Genomic DNA, 25,428 nt, shown 5'->3' on the forward strand with positions numbered 1-25,428 from the left:
TGCAGTGTGCCTGGGTTATTGGTGATACTGCAGTGTGTCTGGGTTATTGGTGATACTGCAGTGCGCCTGGGTTATTGGTGATACTGCAGTGTGTCTGGGTTATTGGTGATACTGCAGTGTGTCTGGGTTATTGGTGATACTGCAGTGCGGGTTATTGGTGATACTGCTGGGTTATTGGTGATACTGCAGTGTGCCTGGGTTATTGGTGATACTGCAGTGTGTCTGGGTTATTGGTGATACTGCAGTGTGTCTGGGTTATTGGTGATACTGCAGTGTGTCTGGGTTATTGGTGATACTGCAGTGCGCCTGGGTTATTGGTGATACTGCAGTGTGTCTGGGTTATTGGTGATACTGCAGTGTGTCTGGGTTATTGGTGATACTGCAGTGTGCCTGGGTTATTGGCGATACTGCAGTGTGTCTGGGTTATTGGTGATACTGCAGTGTGTCTGGGTTATTGGTCAGTTGCTGTGGACACATGTTTTTAAAATCATGCATCAACTATATTTGTTGAAAATTACCTTGTATCTGGGCTGAATATTCCTACATCTGACCCTGGAACATCAATTAGTTCTGTAACACTAGTCTCAAAGCAAGAGTGGGGGATATAAAATCACTTTATTTTACCTGCCGCAGGCTGTGGTGTTGGATGGTTTTGGGACTTGTATACCTGAATAGAAATAATCCCGTTAAAAATACTGTATTGTGCAGTTTTGCATCCTGGCTGAGCGAAGTAGGCCTGTCTTCTGAAGGGAGAGTTGCACTCGCTGTGGTGCTCCCGTGGGTTAGGGAGGCAAAACTGGCAGGGACTGTTCTCATCACACTACAGCTAACCTGCAGGGCTGGCCTTTGTCATCTGCTCTCGAGTTCCTGGATGGAAAAGGAAGGTGGCTTGGTTGTGGGATCAGAGGATGCTCACTGAACTTTCAGACTCCTGAGCTATGTGAGGAATTGCTGCAGTGAGGGAAATTATATTTTGTGTATTGCAACATTGTACCAGCCATCGCCATTTTAAAATGTTGCATCCAATTTGAATGGAAACATTGTACACCACCCACTCGATATATCCCGGGTGTCAGGGTCCAATATAAATCCACTATTTATCAAGGGCAGCGACCCATAGAAAAACAAATAGGCTAATAACAAATACTGTACTACTACTCCCTCGTTTTAGCAGGTGCGTCAATGTCCAGTATAAATCCTCTACGCAACTTGCTTTTTCTCATTTTTCGTATAAAAAGCAGCATATCATTTTAATTCGTATTGCATTGAAAGAATCCATTTCCCAACAACAACATAGGAGGCTTGTTGCTAGGGAGCGGATGTCACCGCCTTGTGGTTTTTGCTGGTGCATTGCTGCCATACGTGAACACCTCATTGGCTAAAATAAAAACCACTTCAGGAAGTAGATATTTAATTTGCTTTGTGTTATTGTGCAGTACGTGTGTATATGAGTACAGTGCAATATTAATACTTTGTTTTTGTTTTGTATATTTTTGTTTGTATGAAATAAAATGAACAGTAATTCTAAGTGCCCATGTATATTGCAGCTAAGACATGTGCAGTTAGACAGTAAAAATTGGGAGCTAACTCCAGGACCGTGACATATCTGAATCCGCAGTATAGCGAGGGGCGATATAACGAAGTGTATTTCAACCTCAGTATTTATAATTATTATCTGAGATACAGATGATAAGCCCTTTTTTAAGGGTTCTATTGCTTATTTAAGAACAGTAAAAATCAGGACTACACTGCATTGTTAGCAATTAGTTTACATTTTCATAACTTTTTTTTAAATTATACAATAATCTTATCTTTAATAACTTCTTTTTCACCCACCACAATAACTTAATGACATCTACTTGTCGAACGTTTGATTGAAATTTGTGTCATCCAATGGAAGCATTGAAACTTTGCTCATGTTTGATTGGGTGATTTAGACAACTCCGCCCAACCCCTCACTCTCCCATTAAAAAAAAAAAAGAACTTGAGGAGGACTGATGCCTAATGACTGACTGGAGGAGGATTGATGACTGGTAACTGACTTGAGGAGGACTGATGCTTGATACCTAATGACTGACTCGAGGAGGACTGATGACTGACTCGAGGAGGATTGATGACTGGTGACTGACTCGAGGAGGACTGATGACTGGTGACTGACTCGAGGAGGATTGATGACTGGTGACTGACTCGAGGAGGACTGATGACTGGTGACTGACTCGAGGAGGATTGATGACTGGTGACTGACTCGAGGAGGATTGATGACTGGTGACTGACTCGAGGAGGACTGATGCCTGATACCTGATGACTGACTCGAGGAGGACTGATGACTGATTCGAGGAGGACTGATTCCTGACACATGAAGGAGTGATACCTGAGGATGTCCTGAAATGTACACTGTAGAGGAATCATATAGTAATAAAAAACAACTTACCGGTGTGTATCAGTTGCAAGCCTGTCACGTACCAGTGCCTGTGTTGTTACTGTGATATGCTGAAATAAAGGCCCTGTCCACACTACATAACCGATCTCGAGAACCATACTCAAAAATGTTTTAATTTAATCACGCACAAAGCATCCACGGTAAAGTACCATTCCATGTTTAGTTGAGCTTAATACATACAAACATTGTAGTTTGGTTACAGTTCCTAGCAGCACAATAGACTGTAGGACTTAATACATTAGTATCCCACCCACAAGCTTGCAAATATAGAGCCCATGCCTGAAGAAGACATAGCGCTGCTTAGTATGAAAATTATAGTTTGTTTCTTAAAAACACACGGTATCAGCGATGGAGAAGACAGCAGCATGATTTTGGGAATAGGCACAATCAACATTGACAAACGAAAGGAGTTTGAGGACTGAACTGCATTGTTTTCAATGAATTTTTAAGAAGTGATCTGTGGATTTTGTCACAGTGGGTGAACAGATAAAGTATTACACCTGTAAAAAAAAAAAAAAAGTTAGTTTGCACTGCTGGGGTATTTTTGCATGTGTTTAAACAGCAGTTACAATACCGGTCTTTTACATTAGTAGGGGTAGGATTTTTCAAAATATAATTGACCTTTTAGTATTACTGTACATTTGTGATATTTTCGCAATTTTTTTAAACGTATTAGTGAAAAACCCTGTCTTATCTAAAAATACAAAAACTGTTTCCAGCCATCGGTGCCCTCAGCCGTATGCACGTTACACACTGTGTAAATTTCAGCTTCAGAAGTGTGGACTCAGATATAATCTCGTGCAATCAGTTTAAGCAAAACATACATTTTAAGCTTATAGGATTGTACTGTTTATTTAGTGGTAGTAATGAGCAAACAGAAGCAGATAAGTTTGGTTGAAGCCTTGAAAAACAGCGAAAAACTTTCTTCTGATGACCCAGATGTGAGAGGGAAAAAATCAGTAAAAGCACTGAAATGTCTGTTTCTGGCACTAACGGTGGTGGAGTTTTAAAGTGGTGAAAATAAATTTGCAGCATTGAATGTTAGTACTGTACTGTATTGTTTGAATTCTGCTGCTCTTCCAGGATTAGCATGGCAAGTGCACATTTATACAAGTTTCATTTGTATTTAAATGTTGTCAGTGTCTTATGTTAAAATTAATAATACATTTCCAAATCATTGACAAAGAATTGCCAAGTTGTGTTTATTATTATTATTATTATTATTATTATTATTATTATTATTATTATTATTATTATTATTTTTTTAACTGTTTTGTCACAACGTGTAAGATAAAAAGAAAGCTTATGTTTGTATGCCATGCTTAGGGAGTGAGTAATGATAACATTACAGTTGTAGTGATTGTGAGAGTAATAATGAGAAATGGAACCAGCATAACAGATGTGTGATGTAGTTTTCCCCCTGGTTTAAAATAGGTTTATTTGTACATTTTACTGTTGTCGTGGAGTATTTGGCTGTCAGTGTAGTTGCTATTCTGTCTCGATGGCAGTGCGAGGTGTTTATTCATTTTTAGAAAGAGAAACGGTGTTACAACTTCCAACAAACACTAACAGAGAAAAAAACAACACAAACAACTAAATTTGTTCCCAGAGAAAGGAAGCAGCATCATAGTATTAAACTTTGCAAATATATCTCACTTTACTGACGTGCACAATGAAATAGGTATACGGGCACACAGTGTATTCTGGGAATAGCTGTTTATCTGGTACACGCTGAAAGGTGTTTCCAATCAGCAGAAATATGAACATAAACTCCCGGACGAAAACTCCTGTCATCCATGCATGTCAACAACATGCTGGCTTCATATCTAACTTTCTGTCAAGTCTTTTAATTTGTCCTACGGTTATGATGGATTCCTTTTTTTCTGGTCATTTTTAAAAAATCTCCTTCAGAAAACTGAATACAAAACCAAATTATGCAAATTTCATTATTCAACACTTATAATTGTGCAAACGGTAGCAGTGCTTCAGACTACATCACCTGTCTTTGCTGATACTGTGGTTATAGAGACAGGAGTTTATAACAGAGACTTGCCTGCTCTGATGACAAAAACTCTCTGGACTCCTCCAATTAAAAACAGTGCTCGGACTATGTCACCTGCTATTCCTAGAACTGTGGTAGGAGTTTTGTAACAGAGACTTGCCTCCTGCTGTTAAGATATGAATGTAGGAGATTTTAAACAATGTTTTTATGGTAGAACAATGTAGGGTGACTGAGTATACCTGTGTTTGTTTCGTGTAAAAATATTAACTCAAAGTTGATGTAAAGCCTGGTGGATGATCGGAAAGCAATACCTCTTGCCTTACATTTTCTGAGATTCAGGATATAAAATAATATTATAAAATAATTAACTGTCTCAAAAGCATTGATATAAAGTGCTGCCTTAACAAAATAAAAAAATAAACAAACCTTTTGTTTGCACTGTTGTATTGGCCTTCAGTGCCTCAGCAAATAACAACATATGATAAGTATCTGCAAACACTATCTGAAGATATTTTAATTATACATTACACTTGCTAAGAAATTATACAGCACTAATTAAATGTAGCTGAGAGGACTACTCTTATTTACATTTAGAATAATATATACTACATTTCCAACTATGCATCGACAACTGTATTTTCGTACAACATTCTTTGATCATGTTCCCTTTCAAGTACAAAATGTAATCATTACCACATGGGTGTTTACCTCCTAATGACCCCAAAACCTGAATCTTACATACCAAAGCCGCTCAGACGAGCTTGTGACGAAGTCACGCCCGTCCGAGGGTATAAAGGTTTAATAATGCATATATTGTGGACTACAGTCTGTTGTTTGTTACATCCAGGCAGCAGCCTTGTGCCCTGCATGAAGCCAGCAGCTTGAATCGCTCCTTTCCTGGGATAGCAACATAAGTCTTTGTGCATCCCCAGGATGCATAGCTCTGGTTGGAACTAAGTAAAATTATTGTTTTAAAATTATGAGGCGTTTATTTTGTGAATTGTAAATGATACCAAACCAATGCAATACTGACCCAGTTTTGACCCGCTACCGACTGGTGTTTATGCCTGGTTGGTAGTGGGCATGTCTTTGTGTGACAGGGTAGTTGTTTGTCTGTGCATGCATTCACTGCTGAGTGACAGGCAGGAGATCGAGACAGAGGTTGAAGTTGACACACCCCGCAGGATCGTAGGTTTATTTACACACACACACAAACACACACACACAGTGAGAACAGCTCACGTAACACTATCAACAAGTAGCTCACTGAGGATATACATCAGCGGTTTTGGTTTCTTCTTTTGGATCCGATGCTGTTTCACCATCATGGCAATTGGAGGATTTCAGCAAAGTATTTCTGTGTCTATGTTTGGGTAGCATGGACGATCTTCAGCCCATTGTCCTTGGATTTGCAGCACTGAGGTGAGCAAACAGGACTTCTTTATACCTGACGCTGTGCTGGAACACATCTACCTGCTGATTATCTACAGCTAGCAATCACACACAGCAGGCAGGCTTTCCCAGGAGCATTGGTATTTCCTTAATTATTTTCAAGAAATTACATAAATACACACTATTTACAGTACATTCACACAATAACCCCTCTTCATGTACAGGGCTCCTGCCTTGCTACACTTTCCCGCAGCTGTACAGAGTGCTCTGTGCCCCTCAATCTTGTACAGCACTTTTCCCTATCACCATCTAGTAGAGAGGTGGCTATATCCTCAACCCATGGCTCTGTGCCAGGGGAGACCAGACGACGCACCCAGGAAAGTAGCATACTTAGGGAACTGTCTTCACAGTCTTCTTCTTCCTCGCTGTTCCAAATCATCAGATGGAAAAGCTCTGGGCAACTGTTTCACACCAAGCAGTGGTTCTCGCAGAATTTCTGCTTGAACCTTCAGCACCGCCAGCCCTGTCTGTCCCCTTGGGGCCACATGGGGCTACAAGCACAGACTGGCCATAGGAGGACATGCTGTCCATCGCTGTCTCTGAGGAGGGGTCGAACAGGAGCTGGCATTCCCTATTCAGCCAGTGCGTTTACCACACAGCTGGGTAACTATAATAGTATTCTGGTAGCCTACCAGTTTTATTTGCCGGGGTCCCTCTGACAGTCACAGGCCCTCACCACAACAGCTGTGCCTGATTAATAAGAACCTACTCTGTGTGTAAAAGCTCAGGCTGTAGGCAGGAACCTTGCTGCCCTGCACGTAGGCAGCTCTGGCTTTCCCAGGCACACGTGCCTGAAGGAGACAAAGTACCACTTCTGGATGCCCCTATTACACTAGGGTATACCTCTGGTCCTGCGGTTGATTAGATGCTGCAGCGCTCTCACCATGCAGGAAACCACAAAGGAGCTGGTTCACGTGCTTCCCAAGCAACCACCCCCAGTGCGCAAACCAGCGGCAAACTGGTGCCTTAGGCTCCGGCACTCTCAAAGACTGGCACAAATGGTTTCACCTGCTGCCAGTGGTGGTGTTCAGAACTGGCCCACGGCTGTTCTCCGTGGAGGCTCTAATAGGTTCTACAGGGTCTCCACATAAATGTTTTTAAGCTGCAGGCAGTTTACTTTGCCTTTTTTTGTAGGTTCGAAGGAGACATATGCTTGTCCATGCAGACACATAACAGTGGTGGCTTTAATCAACCACCAGGGTAGTGTTCATCGTGTGATCCGCAAACTTTGCTCTGAGCACACAAGAACCTCCTCTCACTGCGGGCAGTGCATCCCGGGGTGATAACTGGGCAGCGGACTTCCTCACAAAGCGATTTCCTAGTTCAACCCGAGGTTGTGAGCCTCATTTGGGAGAGATTCGGGAGAGCAGAGATAGATCTCTTTGCCTTCCAGGAATTGATCCACTGCCCCCTCTGGTCTTTCATAATAGGAGGCGGGGACCGAGGCAACTATTATATGCTTTCCCAACGCTCACCTTGCTCCTGCTGTGTCTGAAGAAAATCAGACAGGACCAGGTCGAGGTGCTCCTACTAGCCCCTTATTGGCCCAGGAGACTCTGGTTTTAAACCCAGCTCCTAAGGAACCAGCTGTGGAGACTACTCAAGCGCCGCAGCCTGCTCAGTCTGGCACGAGGGAATTTATGGCATCCCGACCCATTGAGCCTGTTTCTCTGGATTTGGCCCCTGAACGGCTGCATTTGAACCATCTGGGTCTGTCCAATAAGGTTATTGACACCCTACAAAATACCAGAACAGCATCCACATCTTCCCAGTAAATGTAGCATCTTTCAGACGTGGTGCCTCATGGGTTCGACCCCACGACTTGTCCCATGGCAGTAATACTCTACATTAAAGGTCTATCTGGCAGTCATTTCGGAGCTCAAGCTTCCTGGTGGGGCAGTTTTTGAAAAGGGCTTGGCAGCTTTGGCCGTTTATGAAGGACATTGTTCCTAGCTGGAGGTTAAACTTGGTACTCAGTGCTCTCATGAAGCCTCCATTTGAGCCCATGCATTCAGCTAAGCTAAAATATTTACTGCTCAAAACGGTTGTTAGCTTGCTATCACCTGCACATAGTGGGTGAGTGAGATGCATGCATTCTCCATTACAAAAGCCTGCTTAATTTTTACAGAGGTGAGGACAAAGATTATGCTCCGTACCAATCCTGCCTGGAGTTAGTGAAAACCATGGGCAACACTTTATATTAAGGTGCTGCTTATTAATGTTTTATAAATGCTTTATAAATATACAACATATGCCTAATAACTATGTTATTCAGTCTATGGCTGTAGCATGGTTATAAATCATCTATAATGATTTATTAACACTCTATAACATAGTTCTTAAGCATACCTTATATATTTATAAAACATTAATAAGCAGCAACTTAATATAATGTTACCAAACCATGCATTCTGCTCTTTTTGTGGCCTTCACTATATGATGATGTTTGCATGTTTTTATATTTATGACCCCACCCCACAAGTGTCTGAACAGATTCCATAGGTATATACAGATTTTAGTTTTAACATTAAGTACATATGTACTGTACATGTAAAATAATAGTAATGAATCATACTTGTCCTGTTCATTAGTTAGAATCTAGATCATTTTATTTAATTGATAGCTTCAACATCCAATCTACTTCAAACATAACATGTAGAAATTTTTGCTAAAATTCCCATTCTGATTTTGCAGTTTATAAATCCCTGATCCCTGATTTTAACTTCCATCCAGTCATGTAAGATAACTGTTTAAAACCCAATAACTCTGTAATCTAAAATCATAATGATTTGAAACTACTGATCGATTCAGTCTCTAACAAAAGTACATTTCCCCAAAAATATAAATAATACAAAGTTATTAAAAACTTGTAACAGTGAGAAACTATAAAACAGAAATCATTGTTTCTAATACTACTAGAAAATATAACACTACTTCTGGTATGATGGCTGCATTTTACTCTATGGAGGAGCGCATGCGTCTGCCATCTGACTGTGCCTGCATCCAGGAGCTGTGTTGTAAACACAGACGCAGTTCCATTGAACACTATTGTGTAAATACGTGTAAACTGGTACATACAAAACCCCAGCTTGCCATATTCCAATCAAAATGACTATTTTCAAGATTAACTATATCTTTCAGATATATTCCCAGTTGCATTTGTGGAACAAAACGAAGGATTGTTATCTCCCAGGTACATTGAAAAATAAGCAACTAGGCTTTCACTGAGTTTGCATCTTGACAAATCCATAATCATAGCAATCTCTGTCTCATAGTCAGTTTACAAACAAAGAAAGGCTTGAAATAACTCAAAAACACACGTGTGCTAAGAGGAGGAGGTGTGTCTTGTTTGCTGCGTTTACAAAAAGAAAATAGAATAAGTTATATAAAAAAGACATGTATTGTAATGCATGTGTCACATTGACCCACGTGGGTAGAATTGTTTATAACATTATCATTTTTGCATTTCTGGCTATCAAACGCTGTCTGGATTTTTTATTCATATATTTAGGAAAAGTCAAAATCGGACATAAACATACGATTTACAATGGAAGAGTAATTAACATTTTAAATCCTAAACGGGCCAAATTAACCCGCATGGCGGTTTTAGTGTTAAACCCAGACCTCGGTTACACACCCGGTTGTTGCCAGTTCCGGCTTCTCTTTAAACTCCAATAACAAAATCCCTATCTGCCACAGTCCATTTGTCGTAAAGCACATTAATGAACATTAGAAAATGGATCGGAGATTTCCTTTAGCCTGATTTATCAATACAAGGTCCTTAATCTCTGGTAAAGTACCTCCAATGTTATCGTTCAAACTCTGTTTAATCACTGCTGCAAATCAGTTCGCTGGAAAATGTGTAAATACAGCATTCATGAATGTTGTCTGTCAGTGTAGACAAAGTCTGCTTCATTGCTGTCCTATATAACAACAACAACAGGAAGAACAACTTCGATTTATACAGTGCCTGTGACAGGGTCTTCCTGGTGTCACGCGTGTGTGTTGCCGCTGTTCAAGCATACAGAGACAGACTTGGTGTTGAAACGCTGGCACAGGCGCGCAGGATTTATTAACAAACAAATAACAAACGAAAGTAAAATAAAGGTGGTCATGTGACGTTACCAGCGATGGTAACGCAAGAGGACTAATACAGCAAACTGTACAAAAATGTAAAATAAAACACAGTACAACAAACTATAAATGTGCCATGAAAATGACAGGGCTTGCAGCAGCCCCAATCACAGCGATCGCCATGCTTTTATACTGACGCTCCGCTGAGACACACCCACCCGCCTGCTGGAACAACTGATTGCTTTCAGCTGTTGCTCCACGCAGACAGGTAATCGTCCTCGGCAGAGCGCCACAGCAGCTAAACAATTAATTAAATCAATATGTTAACAATTAACACAAAAACATACAATAAACTACATATTTCCCCATATGCAGGGCCCACGCTTTGCCACAGTGCCTTATCATTCCTTTCAGCAACATTATTTCAGCATTATTTCACAGTAACGACACAGGACAGAGGCTTTGAATAAACTTTAACTATACTGTGCACAAGTTACTGAACAAATAGCATGTACAGCATTAAAAAATGTAGACTATTAGATATTTTAATTACTAAAACATTTTTTATTTAACTAATAAATTATTGGACCTAACTATGCCTTAAATACTAAAAAATACACAGATACACAAACCTGCACTCAAATTCTAATAAACACTTTACCAGTTGCCGGTACTTTTATTTATTTACATGTTTTATTTTCACAAACCACGCTCGCTTTTGTGTATGAGATATCTGAACTAAAGAAGAGCTCTGTGTATGTAGAAGATTTTTTTTTTTTTTCGTGTTAAGTTATTATTTACGCTACTGGAAAAACCTAGGACATAGCTTAGTCCACCGCTGTGATATTGAAGCCTGAAGGCACACATGGAATTCCAAGCAAACCGCATTACTCATGGAATATTTAGTAAAATGTTTGTATTCATTAGCAACAAAAACTAGTGCTACATAAAGCTTCATGCTCTTGACATTCAATGTCACATGGCGAGCCTTATCAGGTGGCAAGCCTTCTTCTTTGAATTCATACTATTGCTTAATTGCCAGCATTGTAATTTTTACTGACAGGGTCAATCAGTGCTATTATGTGCTGCTTCCTGTAAGAATTAAATTTAAACAGGAAACTCGGTTGTCACTGTCATGTCCTTTTTTCTTTCTGTTTTTTATTCATTCTTCATTTTCAGCTTGATGCATTTAGCTGTTTAAGAAACATGCACCGTTGTCATCCTTTGGTATCTCAGCTGGCAATCAGTGCCCCTTGGTAGGGAGAAACACAAAAAATGGGATAGTCCCAGTTATACAATCTTACCATGACTTGATTCAATTCCATTATTTGACTATGAATAGAAAGAGGGAAAGAGACAGAGCTGTGGTTGTATTGAGCATTTCAGAAGTAGTCATAAAGTTATTAGGATGGGTTAATATTCTTAAAGCCAATGAAATAATCCAGTTAGTCTTGCTTATGATGTATTGCCAATCACTGAGTAGGCCTTACGTGTTCCTGATTAGGCATGTGCTATTCTAAATGCACTTTAAACAGAGTAGCATATAGGTAGTGTTCCACAGGGTCACAATATGTTATCTCTTGAGCTGGTTTTATATTCTATGTTTCTTAAAATAGAGAAACATCTGTTTTTCCCCTGAAACATTAATATGAATGTGTGAGGTTTATGTCATGAACCTTGTTGTTTCACAGTTTCTGTCATTCTTTGCTTAAATCTTCATTATTTCAAGTGTATATTTCTATAGTACTGTGCTTACACCCAGAGCAATTATGTATTTATTTATTTTTAACTAGGAAGCCACATGTATCTTTTGCACACACCTACATTTCAACATAATGAATAGAAGGACACAAGGTACAAGTCAACATTGGCTGCACAGCTTGGACCTGCCGTACTCTGCCATTCTAAACCAGCCCCTAGAAAGGATTTTGTGTTAGACATGAAGAGGGTCCTATACTACTCTCCAGCATATAAGGGCATTATGAGACCCTGACTACTAGGTTGTGTATATTAAAAGAACAAGGTTTAGTTCCATGTTTTTCAGTCATAAGTGCATATTTAACGTCAGCAAGGCCAAGATTGTCAGTTCCATATTTTGTCTGTGGAACAGTGTCACAAACCACGATGCTGCGGTTCTTGTGGATTGTTTTTGCACAGTTTAAGATCAGGAAATGATGGCAATGTATATTGGATATTGCTTCTTCCTGCGCTGGTGTTCACTTTCAATGCCCTTATGGACTCAAAACACCACTAATGGTCTCTGTTTCTGAAACAGAAATTGACAAATGAGGCTTTCCAACTGTGATGATCATTTCTAAGGGTTGATGTTGCTTAGTAACTCTCACATAGTCAGTGCTATGACTTGACTTGTATGGTTTCAAACAATTTGGAAGATTTTAAGGTAATTGATCACTGGAGGTAAGCTTTTAAATAGGTATCTTCAAAGCTTTGTTGCATTTGTTGTTGGATTCATGTGGACTTTCAAGTATTACAATCTGTGTGTAATTCCAAACAGAATAAAACTGTATTTAAAGGAGACTGCTGTTAGCACTAGAACGACCGCATTTATAGGCATACCTAGAACAACAATGAGCGGCCAATTTGACCAGCATATTTAAAACAACATAAATATTATAATGAAAGGACAAACAATTGAATATAAGTCATAGTTGTATTCAAGAACATCATATAAAGCATCTACACAACCGAAACATTGTAAATAAACAGACATTTGAACAGAAACGTGTTTTTATACAGACATATTACATAACAGTAAAAAATGAAATAAACAAATATTTGAAGATAAATTTGTATATATAAAGGTATATCATATACATACAAAACTGTACAACTGAAACAATGTAAATCATTATCATTTTTTAAAAATAAATCGGTTTATATTGCCTACATAACAAAGCACAACCGAAGCTATGTGTTTATATACTGACGTACTATAATCAAAATGACATGAATAAATAAACATCTGAACAGAATGGGCTTCATTTACAATTGTATACAAAGTCTAAGTGCGAGAATAAATCACACAGATACTGCACTTTTCAAAATATGCAGTGCACTTACTGCATTGTCCTTGTTTGCTGCATCAGAATCTTGTTTGGTAAAACTTGTAGTAATTCCAAACACTCTTTTCTGTTCTGCTTCTTCAGCGATCCTTTTGCAGTGTGCATTGAGGTAACAATGAATTTCTTAGAAAAATGTGTGACTTGTAGTAACCAGTGCAGACAGACAGCTTGGCACCTTGAGCAGTCAAGGCTAATTGATGAGCTATCAGAGGTTTATTGAAGCAATAGAAATATCAACCGACAGCTCACTTGAGGAATGCAAACTGATATAATCAAACTTCAATACAACTGCAAGTCCCAACTGATAAACACAAATAATACAGCAACATTTAATTGTTATAATATGTATCGGCCAATTTGACTGCATCTGGTCGGAGTAGGTATGACACTATTTTATCTTGCTAATTTGTGCAGCTACGCGATTCTTTCTTTGTCAAGGGAATTGGTACATATATTTAGGAAAAGTCAGGAAACTACAGCTCCGTATCTTAAACAGACGCCCTGCAATTTAAATTTAAATTTAAAAATTGTCAAAATGACGGCCTAGGTTGTTCTAATGTTAATTACATCTACAGTATTTGTTTTTGTTCAAATTAACCTGAGCTAATCTACATGGTTGCCAATATAACCATGGTGGGGCGCCACACGCACCACAAGCAAGTGTCCTAAACACTATGCAAAAGCCAGGCTCATTTGCATTCACTATATATTTCCTCCTCTCATCTCATTGACATGGCTCATAAACCTTAACAACAGTGTATCACAAAACACTGCCCGCTACATCAAATGGTCATGGCTTCTTTTAAATAAATATGCATCTTAATAGGTTCTTATGGTGAGAGTTTGTCCAATATCAAGATCCCTGAAACTTTACATTTTACTAATTCTCAGTTATCAGATTGTATTTGTAATTCTTGCAGCTTCTAGTGAGTAAATCCATTGCTTCACATTGTGAAAGGAAAGCATTGTCCAAGCTAATACAACAGTAGAAATATGTAGCATGATCACAAGATTTTGAGTGTTCACCTATCACCCCCTTATTATAATGAAACTAGCAACAGCTGCTTCCTATCTTACACGGAGCATGCCACAAACAACTCACTGATTAATATAAGTAGCTTTAGAAAACCAAATACACAGGCAGCCTCAGTGCTCTCTTTCCATTGTGTGTTTTAATGCTCTTCTGAGATGCATGCATGATGGAAGAAAATTGTGTTGACTTGGATTTGATGCTCCTTTGAAGGTCTTGCCGGAAGATATGTGTGTATCTTCTAATTTTTTTTCTTTTCTCCTCCTGTTTGATTTTTAGGATGTAACGAAAGGTGAACGATCCTCGCTCATGCTACAGCTTAAAGAAAAAGACGACTTGATTTTGAAGCTTCAGGATGAGCTGGTAAGAAACAAGAGGGGGAAATAACCGCAACAGTACAACACAATTAAATATATGGAAGAAAGCCATATGTTGCTTTTGAAATAAAGATGTATTTCTATAATAGCATTTACAAAAACTGAAATGTTTCTCTTTACTGCCTGCCCAGTCTGTAACCCTGCCCCTTTTCCATCTGGCATGTTTTCAAACAATTGGTCCTTAACAAGACAACCAAGGAAGGACAGTTTGCTATCTTCATTTTTAATGACCAGGCACATCTGAAACCATCATGATTGTAACTATGAGTGTATGTCCTGAATTTGAGTTTATAATGACAAAGAAGTTAAGGAACGTAATCCTCCAGTCAATAGACTATATATATATATATATATATATATATATATATATATATATATATATATATATATATATATATATAGTCTATGGTAGAGCACACATTGAGAGGGCTCTATCACTATTAGAAACATATTTATTTATTTATATTTATTTATTATTGATTTCTCTTAAAAAAGTTTACTTTGTTGGGTAACCTTCCATTGAGGAAAATAGTCACTAACATAATTATAATAGAAAAATGACATACATGTATTACTATGATATTGCCAGATAAATTAACTGTAGGATTGTTGAATAGTCTGTGTAGTATAGAGTCGGACTCGAAACTTGTTGTTGGAGGCGGGGCGTCATTCAAGCTGGAAGGGAGTGGATTGGCTGGTGCTGAAAGAACTGAAATAGGGTTGGCAGTTTGACTGGCTGGTTTTGACGCGGTTCATTGTTTAGATGTAGCTTATGACAGAATTGTTGACCAATCGTGTCTTTCCTGTTGGTTTGCTGTCCAGTAGCTGCGAATTGAGCCATCATTATGGTGTTCTGTCACATACATGATTTTCCTTGTCTGTAGACCAGTGTCATGTTTATGTAGCTTTTTATGTTATAAGAGTAGTTGTAGATTACAATGTTAAGGGGAAAAGCCAGTATTATGCACTGATTAATTTAAAATTGAAGCCTGCTAGATCTGTAAGCTGATTGGCTGTTTGCACTCAATCGTTTTCTAATTAGGAGTAATTGCTGGTGGTCTAACTTATTGTAAAAAATTGATCTTGTAGTTGGTTCACATCTCAAAATATCCTATAAGATTTTGCTATAAACTTTTATCTTAGTTGCTTACATTTTTTAACACATCTCATCCTGTGTTATTTATGTAGGTTTAATAGGGCCTCTCCATAGTTTAAAATGACTGACAATGACCTCTGAAAATTGACTTTTGTTTTAGAATATTACCTTGAAAACTGTCTTACAATGAAAAACAAAAACATCAGAGAAGGGTAAATAATTTACCTTCCTTAGCAGTAATAAAGATACAGTGGATTCCATGGAAACTCTCCCCAGTACCACAGTAGGCACGGTAACTGACACCACAGTGCGCTGCAGGTTACCGATCAGTTTCCATGGAAACATACATCCACCACATTTGTGAAAAATCCACCAAAGAACCTCCAGGTGGTGCCATTTCAGATTATGTTGCACTGTATCATGTTTTAAACAGTAAGTAAAACTCTCCAATACAGAATATATATATATATATATATATATATATATATATATATATATATATATATATATTATATATATATATATATATATATATAGTGATCGGAGAGAAAGAAATGGTGACAATTTCATAAAACCTAAATGTAACATAAAGGCAACATAAGATGTAGTCAAGTCACAGAATTGATATTATCATGACCAAGATTTAGACATTATTTTCCTTGTGAGGTTCTTACGTAAATCTACATAAAGGACAAAAACAGCTGGAATGTTTGTATTTTTTCAAAATAGGTTTGATTAAACATAATATATATTGAGTAATACTATACTGTACAGTATGTTACATTGTTGTAATGACGTCAGCTTTATGTTGTAGCATATAACAATTTGTAAGCTTACTACAGTAAAGAAAATGATTTTATTATTATTATCTTAGGTTTGTGTATAGCTGAGCTTGTGCAAAATGTGAGGCTCTGGGGGAGAGGAGTGGGGGGATTCTATAGTCTTCTTGTTAAGTAGCCTAAACAGTTTTCCAAGTTCAAATTTCATGCGTACTTTCATGCATCCTTGTATTTGTACACAACAATATGCCTAACTATGCATCCAGTGTAAGTATTGTGAACGTGTCTTGATTGCCACCGTTTGCCGGGTATCTACCACAGTCTTTTCGTAATAGAAATGAAACTTGGACACAAAAGTGGAAATTTACCTCTATGTTTGTTTGTATACATCGCTCCTCATTCAGAGGATGCAAGTAGAATCTCAAAATAAACAAAAACAAAACAAAACCTAACTCCCTTATGGACTACTAACTAAACAGTAAATTGCTAACTAATAGCCATGCAGGTAAGCTGCTTGCTGGTTGAACCTCAATTCCAATATTAAATGCACAGATTTAATAACACTTTGTTTCTGACCTTTGCTCAGTTGGTCTCTCCACCACACTCCTCGCCCTTAGCCTTAACACAGACAGTTCACCAGCGGACAAAGTCTTTAAGTATAGCTGCCAATAAGTCACAGGTGTTCTGGATTTCCTGCAAGTCACACCGCCTGCTGGGAAGTGTGGTGATTTTATCTTGCCCTTAGGCTGCTGGACTACACTGTCTCCTCCAGTGGTTATAGAGGGTACAGGTTCCGTGCTACTTGCACTCCTATATATCTCCTTCTATAAGTACTCCACAGTATGTTATGTTCTCATTTTGCTAAACTTAAAAATAGCCTACATTAAAAAAATAAAATAAATAATAATAATTAAATTATATTAAATTATATTTAAAAGTTAGTATAGTATTCTACAACTGGGAGATCACACTTATAGGTTTAATTGATTAATTAATTAATTAATTATGTTTTAAGAAACACTATTCATTGTCTTTTGTTCTCTCCCTGCACCTGTGTGTTTTGCAATTGCAGGAGGGACAGCCTTCGCTTTGTTTTCTGTGTTTTTTTTTTAAAATTATTTATACAAGGTGACTTACAGGTGTTACAGGGCAAGACAGGGTTACAATGCAAAATCAATACTTTAATACAGTATAGTTCACAGTAAGTGCAAATTATACCACTAAAATACAATATGAAATTTATGTCTGCAGTGGCATAATAGTAGTGCAATAGTGAGTTTAGTAACTTGGTGCATAGGTAAGGCGAAATCAGTACATAGTACAAGAGATCTACAAGTGCAGTCTAAACAGGTGAGTCTTGAGGAGGCTGTGGAAAGCAGTGAGAGTCAGGGCAGTCCTGAAGTTATCCGATAGCTGATCCACCACAGAGGGGCTAGAGAAGAGAAGGAGCAGGCATGGGAGGATGGAGAGTGGAGGGAAGGCATGAGAAGTTGGCCAGCAGAGGAGGAGCGGAGAGGACGAGAGGAATGTAAGGACACAAGGGATTGGAGGTGGTGGTGTAACGAAGAGAGCGGTAGGCAAGAACAAGGGTCTTGAATTGAATGTGAGCAGAGATACGTAGTCAGTGGAGGGTGCAAAGCAGAGGGGTAGCATGAGAGTAGCGAGGTTGGGAGAATACAAGACAAGCAGCAGAAGGGGTCAGCATATCGGATAGCCGTAAGCAGGAAACTATTTACGACGATTCTGCTAACCTTGCACGTGGAGTCGTTTATGTCAGGGCCTCTCCCCAGTTCTCAGTGTGGATCCAAAATTTGTCTTCCTCTACCTCTGTCTCACTATCAGTTCCTCTGACTCTACCTCTCGTCTCCTCCCTCTCCTTCGTCTCCAGTTTAAATCTCTATAGCATGGTCTATGAGAAGGTGTACCCAATTGGCGACCTCTCGACTCTCGCCTCAGTTTCTCATGTCGTCAGATTAGGTCATATTGTGATTCACACAGAGAAGTGACCAGGTCCAGGTTCTGACTTCGAGGTTTCTCACCTCGTCTCTTAGATCGTGTAAGTCAGACATCTTGGAGTACTTTCTCCACCGCATCGGGTCGATCGACGTCGTGTATAAAGTCTACTGACCGTTGTGGAGCTTTCTCCCGGGTCCTACAGCGGTAGTATGGGGACCATCATACGCGGAAGTTAACGGGGTCTCCCCTTCTGGTTGTTAAGTAGTCGGACTCGTAATGGCGTCCACTATCCAATGGGACAGGCGCTGTTTAGACAATGCCTGACCCAGCCTCATAGAACCATAGCACACAAACAACTGTTCAGTGTGTCTGACACCCCTTTTACAGTCAATATAGCACCTCAACGCCTGCACCGGGCAGAGCATGTGCATCTGTTGGTCCTCCAGAGAGAGAAGGAAGGAGGATGGCCATCAATTCCACAGATTGGTTCACGTGGAATGTGGATTTGGTCGCGTGGAGACTCTAGACCCGTCTCCAGGCAAGAAGGGTGCACTAAAAGTGCATGCAACTCACTCACCCGTTTTGCTGAAGCAATAGCCAGCAAAAGCTCAGTCTTTAAGGACATGAGCTTCAGATCCACAGTGTGGAGTGGCTCAAATGGGGCTTTTGTAAGGGCTTCCAGCATGACAATAAGGTGCCACGAGGGGAGGCTAGATGTCCTGGGAGGATGCAGCCTCCTCACACCCTTAAGAAATTGGGATGCCAGGAAATGGTTTCCAGGCAATAACCCATCTATGCGTGTGTGACAAGCAGATATGGCTGCCAGGCACCTTCAATGTGGAAGGGGACCTACCGTCATCTAATGGTTTCTGGAGAAACTGTAAGATAACTATTATGGAGCAGGTAACTGGGTCCTGGCCCTGGGCCAGACACCAGTCCTGAAATAACTGCTATTTATACGTGTATTGTGACCTGGTAGAGGGAGCTCTTGCGCTCTGAATAGTGGCAATAACTGCTCATGACAGCCCTAGAGCTGACAGGCATTCCCGTTCAGGGGCCAGACCCATAGCTGCATCAGCTGGGGGTTCGGTTGCTACAGTTCACCATGGGCCTGAGAGAGGAGAGCCGCGAAAGGCCTTTAGTGGAGAAGGCCCAAAGGAAGGGCCTGAGAGGCAGCAGCCATCGACCCCAGCATGCGCTGACACAGCACCATGCTTACTGACTCTCTCAAAGTGAATAGGGAGAGGCAAGACTCTATTGCGGTAACTCTCTGAGTTGTTAATGTGGCCTTCATAGACACTGAGTCTAGGTGGAGGCCCAGAAAATCCAATCGCTGGCTTGGCGTGAGGCGGCACTTTTGCAGGTTCATCCTGAGACCAAGCCGCTGGAGGTGGTCTGTGACCAACGTCGTATGTGCCAGGGCTTGCTCCTGTGACTGAGCGCAGATGAGCCAGTCGTCTAGATAATTCATCAGTCGAACGCCCTGAACCCGTGGGAGGCCAGAATGGCATCCATGCACTTGGAAAAGGTGCGAGGAGCAAGGGACAGGCTGAAGGGGAGTACGCAGTACTTGTAGAACTTGTCCTGAAAAGTGAAGCAAAGGTATTCCCAGTGTTCGGGCCTGATGGGAGCATGTTGGAGTGGGTCCTTCACTGCAGTTACTATCACCCCCTGAGGGGGGGTGATTTTAACTGGAACTGAAGGCTGTAACCAGCCCACATAGTCTTGAACACCCAACTGTCGTTGGTGCTGGTTTGCCAGTATACTAACTGGGAGACAGGGGTTGAAGGCTGCCGCGGTCCTTCAGCGATGCTGAGCCTTAGGCCGCGTGGGGGGGCGCAATCGCGGGACCCTTGGGACACTGGCGATTGCCGCCCCCCCTAGGGCGCCAGTTGCCCCTCTTTGCAGGCTGAGAACGCTGCAGGGCAGGTGCTGCCAGGTGTGCCGTAGGAGCATGAGTGGGCCAGGGCAGAGACTGTTGTCCCCACAGGGGGCAAGCCCTAGCAGGCAAGGCAGGCTTCCATGGATGCAGCTGGGCATACTGCCTCTGCGAAACATCTCCTTCACTGCAGGGCCAAACGTATGGTCTGGAGTGATAGGGGTGTTCAGGAGAGAGGACTTGTCCTGCTCCTGAACTCTAGCCTGGGAAAGCCAGAGTTGGCATCTGGTGACCACCAATGCCTCAAGGTGCCTCAAGATTGCCTCAAGATTGCATCTGTGAGTTGGGCCAGTTTGGTGACTGCCTCAGAGAACGGGTTCAGCTCTTGTCTGTAATTCGCCGTGACCATATCAGGGAGCTCCTTAATAAGGATGGACTGATAGACAGAGAGCATACTCGACACATTGGCAAGCCGGGTAGCTTGGGAGTAAGCGGCAAACGCCTTTTTGAGGTGCGTCTCTGTTGTCCGACACTGTCAGTTCGGGCGGCTGGGGAATCGGCACAGCCGTGGTGCCAGGGGCCGACAATCTGGTCCGTGAGGGCCGAGATCCCGCTAGGCTGTTTGCCCCTGAGGGACCTGGGGCACGCACGCTTCCTTGAGGGAGGTGAACGCTCTTTAGGAGGGGAGCGCCGAAGCTGCCCCACGCTCCTGGTAGATGAGCAAGAGCGTCGCTCAAGAGATGCGGAGGGTTACCTGGATAGCTGCAGGCAGGCAGGCAGGAGATGATGCTGTACCACCTGAAGGGGGAATGACTCAAAATGAGATCCCCTGTTAGAAGGAGATCCCAGCCCCACTGCACTGTTGGCTATAGCCTTTAGGACCCGCCTCTGGAGCTTCCCGCAGATAGCGCAGAATGCTATGTTGGACAGAGCCAAAGAAGCATATTTTGGACCCAGACATGAAACACAGAATTCATGCAGGTCCTCTGGAGGCATTTTTCTGGCTACAAGAGCCGCATTCATGGAAACCCGACATAGCGCACAACACTTGCCCGGTTGGCACGGCGGGTACAAATGTGCACAGGGCACAGAAGCGGGTATGCACACGGGGTGCATGATAAGCACACAGGCACAGAACAGATGTGCACCAATGAGTGCACGGGGTGCTTGGATGCGTGGGCGCACGGGCACCGATGTGCACGGAGAGCGCACAAGCCACAGGTGCGTCGATAGATGTACTGGCATGGATGTGCACGGGCATGGAAGTGCACGGGTATGCATGGGGTGCACGGTTGTGCATGGGGCACAGGTGTGCAGGGGGTGCAGAGGCACAGAAGTGCGCGGCTACACGGAGGTGCGCGGCTATGCATGGGGTGCACGGGCACGGGTGTGGACGGGTTGTACGGAGCACAGGTGTGCACCGGGTGCATGGATATGTACTGAATGCACAGGGTGCACCGTCATGGATGTGCATGGGTTTAGTTGTGCGTGGAGCATAGGTGTGCACGGCACGGATGAGCCTTATCTGCATGGGGGGAACCGGTACGGATGTGCATGGGCACAGGTGTGCACGGGTACGTGTGTCACTGCGCGGGTGTGGTGAGGCACTTGGGGAATAATCCCTCAGAAAACCCAATTAAAATTTAGATCGGGAGATCTAAACCAACACACAGGGAAAAAACTTTGTGTGCAGCTAGTGTCTGGAGCAGTCTATATTCTAATAAAGACCGCTGCTGAGTGTCTAGCAGGCTATGATCTAAAAAGATCGCAGCTGTAGTGTTCCGTCTGGTTCACGGCCAACACACACACACCTCGTGTTTCTTTCTAAAAGAAAGAAAAACAAATGTTAGTACAAGTAATAATATATACAGGTGTCAGAGAGACGCCGTTGCGGGGACCCAGACCAGAAGAAAGCACAACCAGAACAGAGGTACAGTGCAGTGGTGCATGCGCCGTTTTATTAGTGAACAAAAAAATAAATAAAATATTTCCACAAAAATAAACACTTCCTCACAGGGCAGAAATAAAACAATTAAACAAAATAAATTACGAACACAAAAATAAACGCTAAGGTCAGCCTGAGCAACTGCCTTCACTGATCCTTATTTTCTTTTTTTTAAACATCTCTCTCGCCTCTCGCTCTCCCGTTCTCCACTTCTGAACTCCCTTCTCGAACATGGAGAGCTGCAGGCTTTTTATACAGGTGACCATCTCCCAATTAGCAATAAATTAATCACTTAATTAATTCGGGAGATGACCACCTTCTGCACGGGTTTTAATAAGGTGGATGGGGCTTCCCATCCACACTGCAAAACAAAACGCAGGGCGGTTCGCCGTCATTTATACAAATATATTTTTAAAACAATAACACAAAAATGCACTGCTGCGCCGTCATACAAAATAATAAACAAAACACACGGCGGATCGCCGTCATCTATAGACAAACAAAATAATACAGGGGAGGAGGGGAAGACCCCGTTCTAAAATAAACACTGTGCAGGGCTGCTCGCCCTGTTACAACAGGTAATAACAAAAAGCTCTCAAAGTAATACGTAATAATAGTAAGCGAGAAAGAGTTAAACTGAGTGCATCTTTTCGATATGTTTGATTGGTCTGGCAGCACTATAGGTGAAAAAAAGACCTATGTCCACAAAGACATGTCCCAGGAGGAAGTGTTACAGCGTTTCAATAGATCAGGCCATAGGAGAATTGGCAAACTCTAATTTAAAGTAAAGCCTTCTAAATCAGTGTTTTTATTCGTGGCATCATACAGTTTCAGCATCCAATCAGTCTTAGCACTAGTACCAACAATCTTACCAGTCCCAGCAGTGGCAGCATCAGTCTTACCAGTCCAGCAGGATCAGCACTAGTCTTACCAGTCCCAGCAGTGTCAGTAACAATCTTACCCATTCTAGCAGTCACAGCACAAGTCTTAACGGTCCTAGTAGTAGCAGCAAAAGTCCTAGCAGTGGCAGCACCAGTCTTACCAGTTCCAGTTATACTGTAACAGCACCAGTTCCAGTAGTATTCCCAGCAGTCCCAGCAGTGGCAGCACCAATCTTACCAGTCCCAGCAGTAACAGCACTTGTCCCAGCAGTGCCAGGAGTAGCAGCACCAGTATTACCAGTCCCATCAGTGTCAGCACTGGTCCCAGCAGTGCTAGCACCAGTCCCAGAAGTAGCAGCACCAGTCTTACCAGTTCCAGTTGTAGCATCAGTGTCGCCAGTCTCAGCATTAACTTCAGTAGCAGTTAACCAAACGCATCTCAGTGAAGGTATAAACCCATCTACTTATTTATAAGTTCTGTTCTTCTTGTCCTTTTAATATCACATATTTCTAACAGTGTGAATAGGGTAATTTGATGTTGGTGTTGTTTTTGCTGGGATATTTGACTAAAAACAACATGTCATGAAATTTCAAACATCATCCAAGATGGGTCACTGGTTAAAAACAGTTAGCGACTTACATTGCTTTGCAGTTTTCATTAATAGTCTCTAGGCTTCACCTTCGTAACATGAACAGGATAATAAGGGTTTTTTAGACAAAAATCGATTCTTAGCTATGCCCCTGTAATTAACTACAATATTTGGAAATTGCAAGTGATTCACTACATGTTTTAGGAGTAAATAAGTACTGCTTTTACAGTCAGAATTAATACTGTCTCTATTTGCTTCTAAAACAGTTGCACATCTCACATCCAGGTATTTTGTAAAGGTGCATGCCCAGGTTGAAACTGTTACTATGATGGGAAATATCATTTAGAATTTTTTTTTTTGTGGAAATTATAAGGATAGCCCTACCTTATAAATTATAAGGATATCCCTACCTTACTTTACCATGTTTTAAAATACATTTTATAACACCATAACAATTTTAAGCAATACAGACAAACCTATAGGGCTACATTATTAGCCTTGTTTTGAATTTAAAAAGTTGCTTTAAAAATACAGTTTGAGTCTTATTTAATATAGTATCAAAGATTAGTATACAATATTTATTTAGGCATTGTACTTCATGGATCTGTTAATCCCTTTATTACATTGAACATTGGTGTGAATCAGTGCCAGATAATTAAGTGATCAGTGCTTTGATGTTACTTACAGATGGTAGGCTTGAGATTGATTATTCCCAAGGTCTGATCTTCAATCATTTACATGAACTGCACACAATAACATGTAATCTAAAACAATAAAAACAATAATGATTTTAAATTACACATTAATTATTTAACATTCTAAAAGTGCATTTCTCAATGAAATATTTAACATTTTAAAAATGCATTTCCAAAAATAATAAAAAATTAAATTATAATAATAAACAGTTATTACAAACTTGGTTAGTGGGATAGTTTATAGGAAACAGTACAACTGAAATGGGCATTTAAGCAACACAAATTTTAATGTTTTAAAAAATTAACTGAAGATTAATTATGTTGCACTTTCATTAATGTACAGCAATTTAACCCACTGAATAATCCAGATTGATAGAAAATGTTCATTCGTTTGTATTAAACATTGCCAAAACAATTACATCTATTGATGTAAATGTTACTCGAAACTGAATTTTTACTAATTCAACACCATGGGTTGTTCTGTTACATTCCAGACAGTTAAAATGTTTGTATCTCTTGTTGTGGGAATGTTGTCATGAGTTCCTCTGAGTTTGAGTTTGAAATCTTCCTTACACAGACAATATTTTCTGTTTGTAAGGATGCAATGTAACGATGTTTTAATCAGCCTATCAGTGCGTCTGTACTGGCTTTTCTGTGACCTGCTGTACTGTACATAGCAGGTGTGACAAAGTCAGTGCTACATTGTTTTGATTTAGGTTGCTAGAATCTAAATTTCAGCATTAGATGTAAAATACCAAAAATGGATGACAAAGCAAAACAAGCAAAGTATATTTCGGCTGAGGATCGTGTCAAAACATTTCCCAAAGAAACTGTACATGCAGATGGAGATAATTGTTTTGAACATCTTGTAATGTGACAAAGAAAATACGATTGATCGCTATTTAGCTTCAGAATCACACATTAAACAAAAGGCTACTACAGAGGCTGCTGAACAGAACGTAAACAGCTTTCAGAAAACAAACTGGAAAGTCAGCGCAGACAAAAAAGTATACCTGTGTCGGTTGTAGCTAAGTTAAATCAGCACTACAGGTACAACCCAGCACAGCTACCTTGGTTAAAACAACCTGCTGTTTAGTTTTTAATTGCAGTTAGAATTTTTGACCAGAATAGGCACATTTTCTTTGTTTT

The 25,428-nt window shown here is 40.7% G+C and overlaps 1 protein-coding gene across 3 annotated transcripts in view; it reads left to right on the forward strand.

The window, feature by feature from the left end:
- The window catches only part of LOC121298781 (serine-rich coiled-coil domain-containing protein 1-like), a 304,830-nt gene that overhangs the window by 34,200 nt on the left and 245,202 nt on the right, over positions 1-25,428 (forward strand). For all 3 annotated transcript variants that reach the window (XM_041226014.1, XM_041225998.1, XM_041226006.1), the window contains exon 2: positions 14,361-14,444. In XM_041226014.1, coding sequence (XP_041081948.1) covers positions 14,361-14,444 — 84 coding nt within the window. The remainder of the gene's footprint in view (positions 1-14,360; positions 14,445-25,428) is intronic.

The sequence above is a fragment of the Polyodon spathula genome, chromosome 2 (genome assembly GCF_017654505.1).
Source record: "Polyodon spathula isolate WHYD16114869_AA chromosome 2, ASM1765450v1, whole genome shotgun sequence".
In the NCBI taxonomy this organism is placed as follows: domain Eukaryota; kingdom Metazoa; phylum Chordata; class Actinopteri; order Acipenseriformes; family Polyodontidae; genus Polyodon; species Polyodon spathula.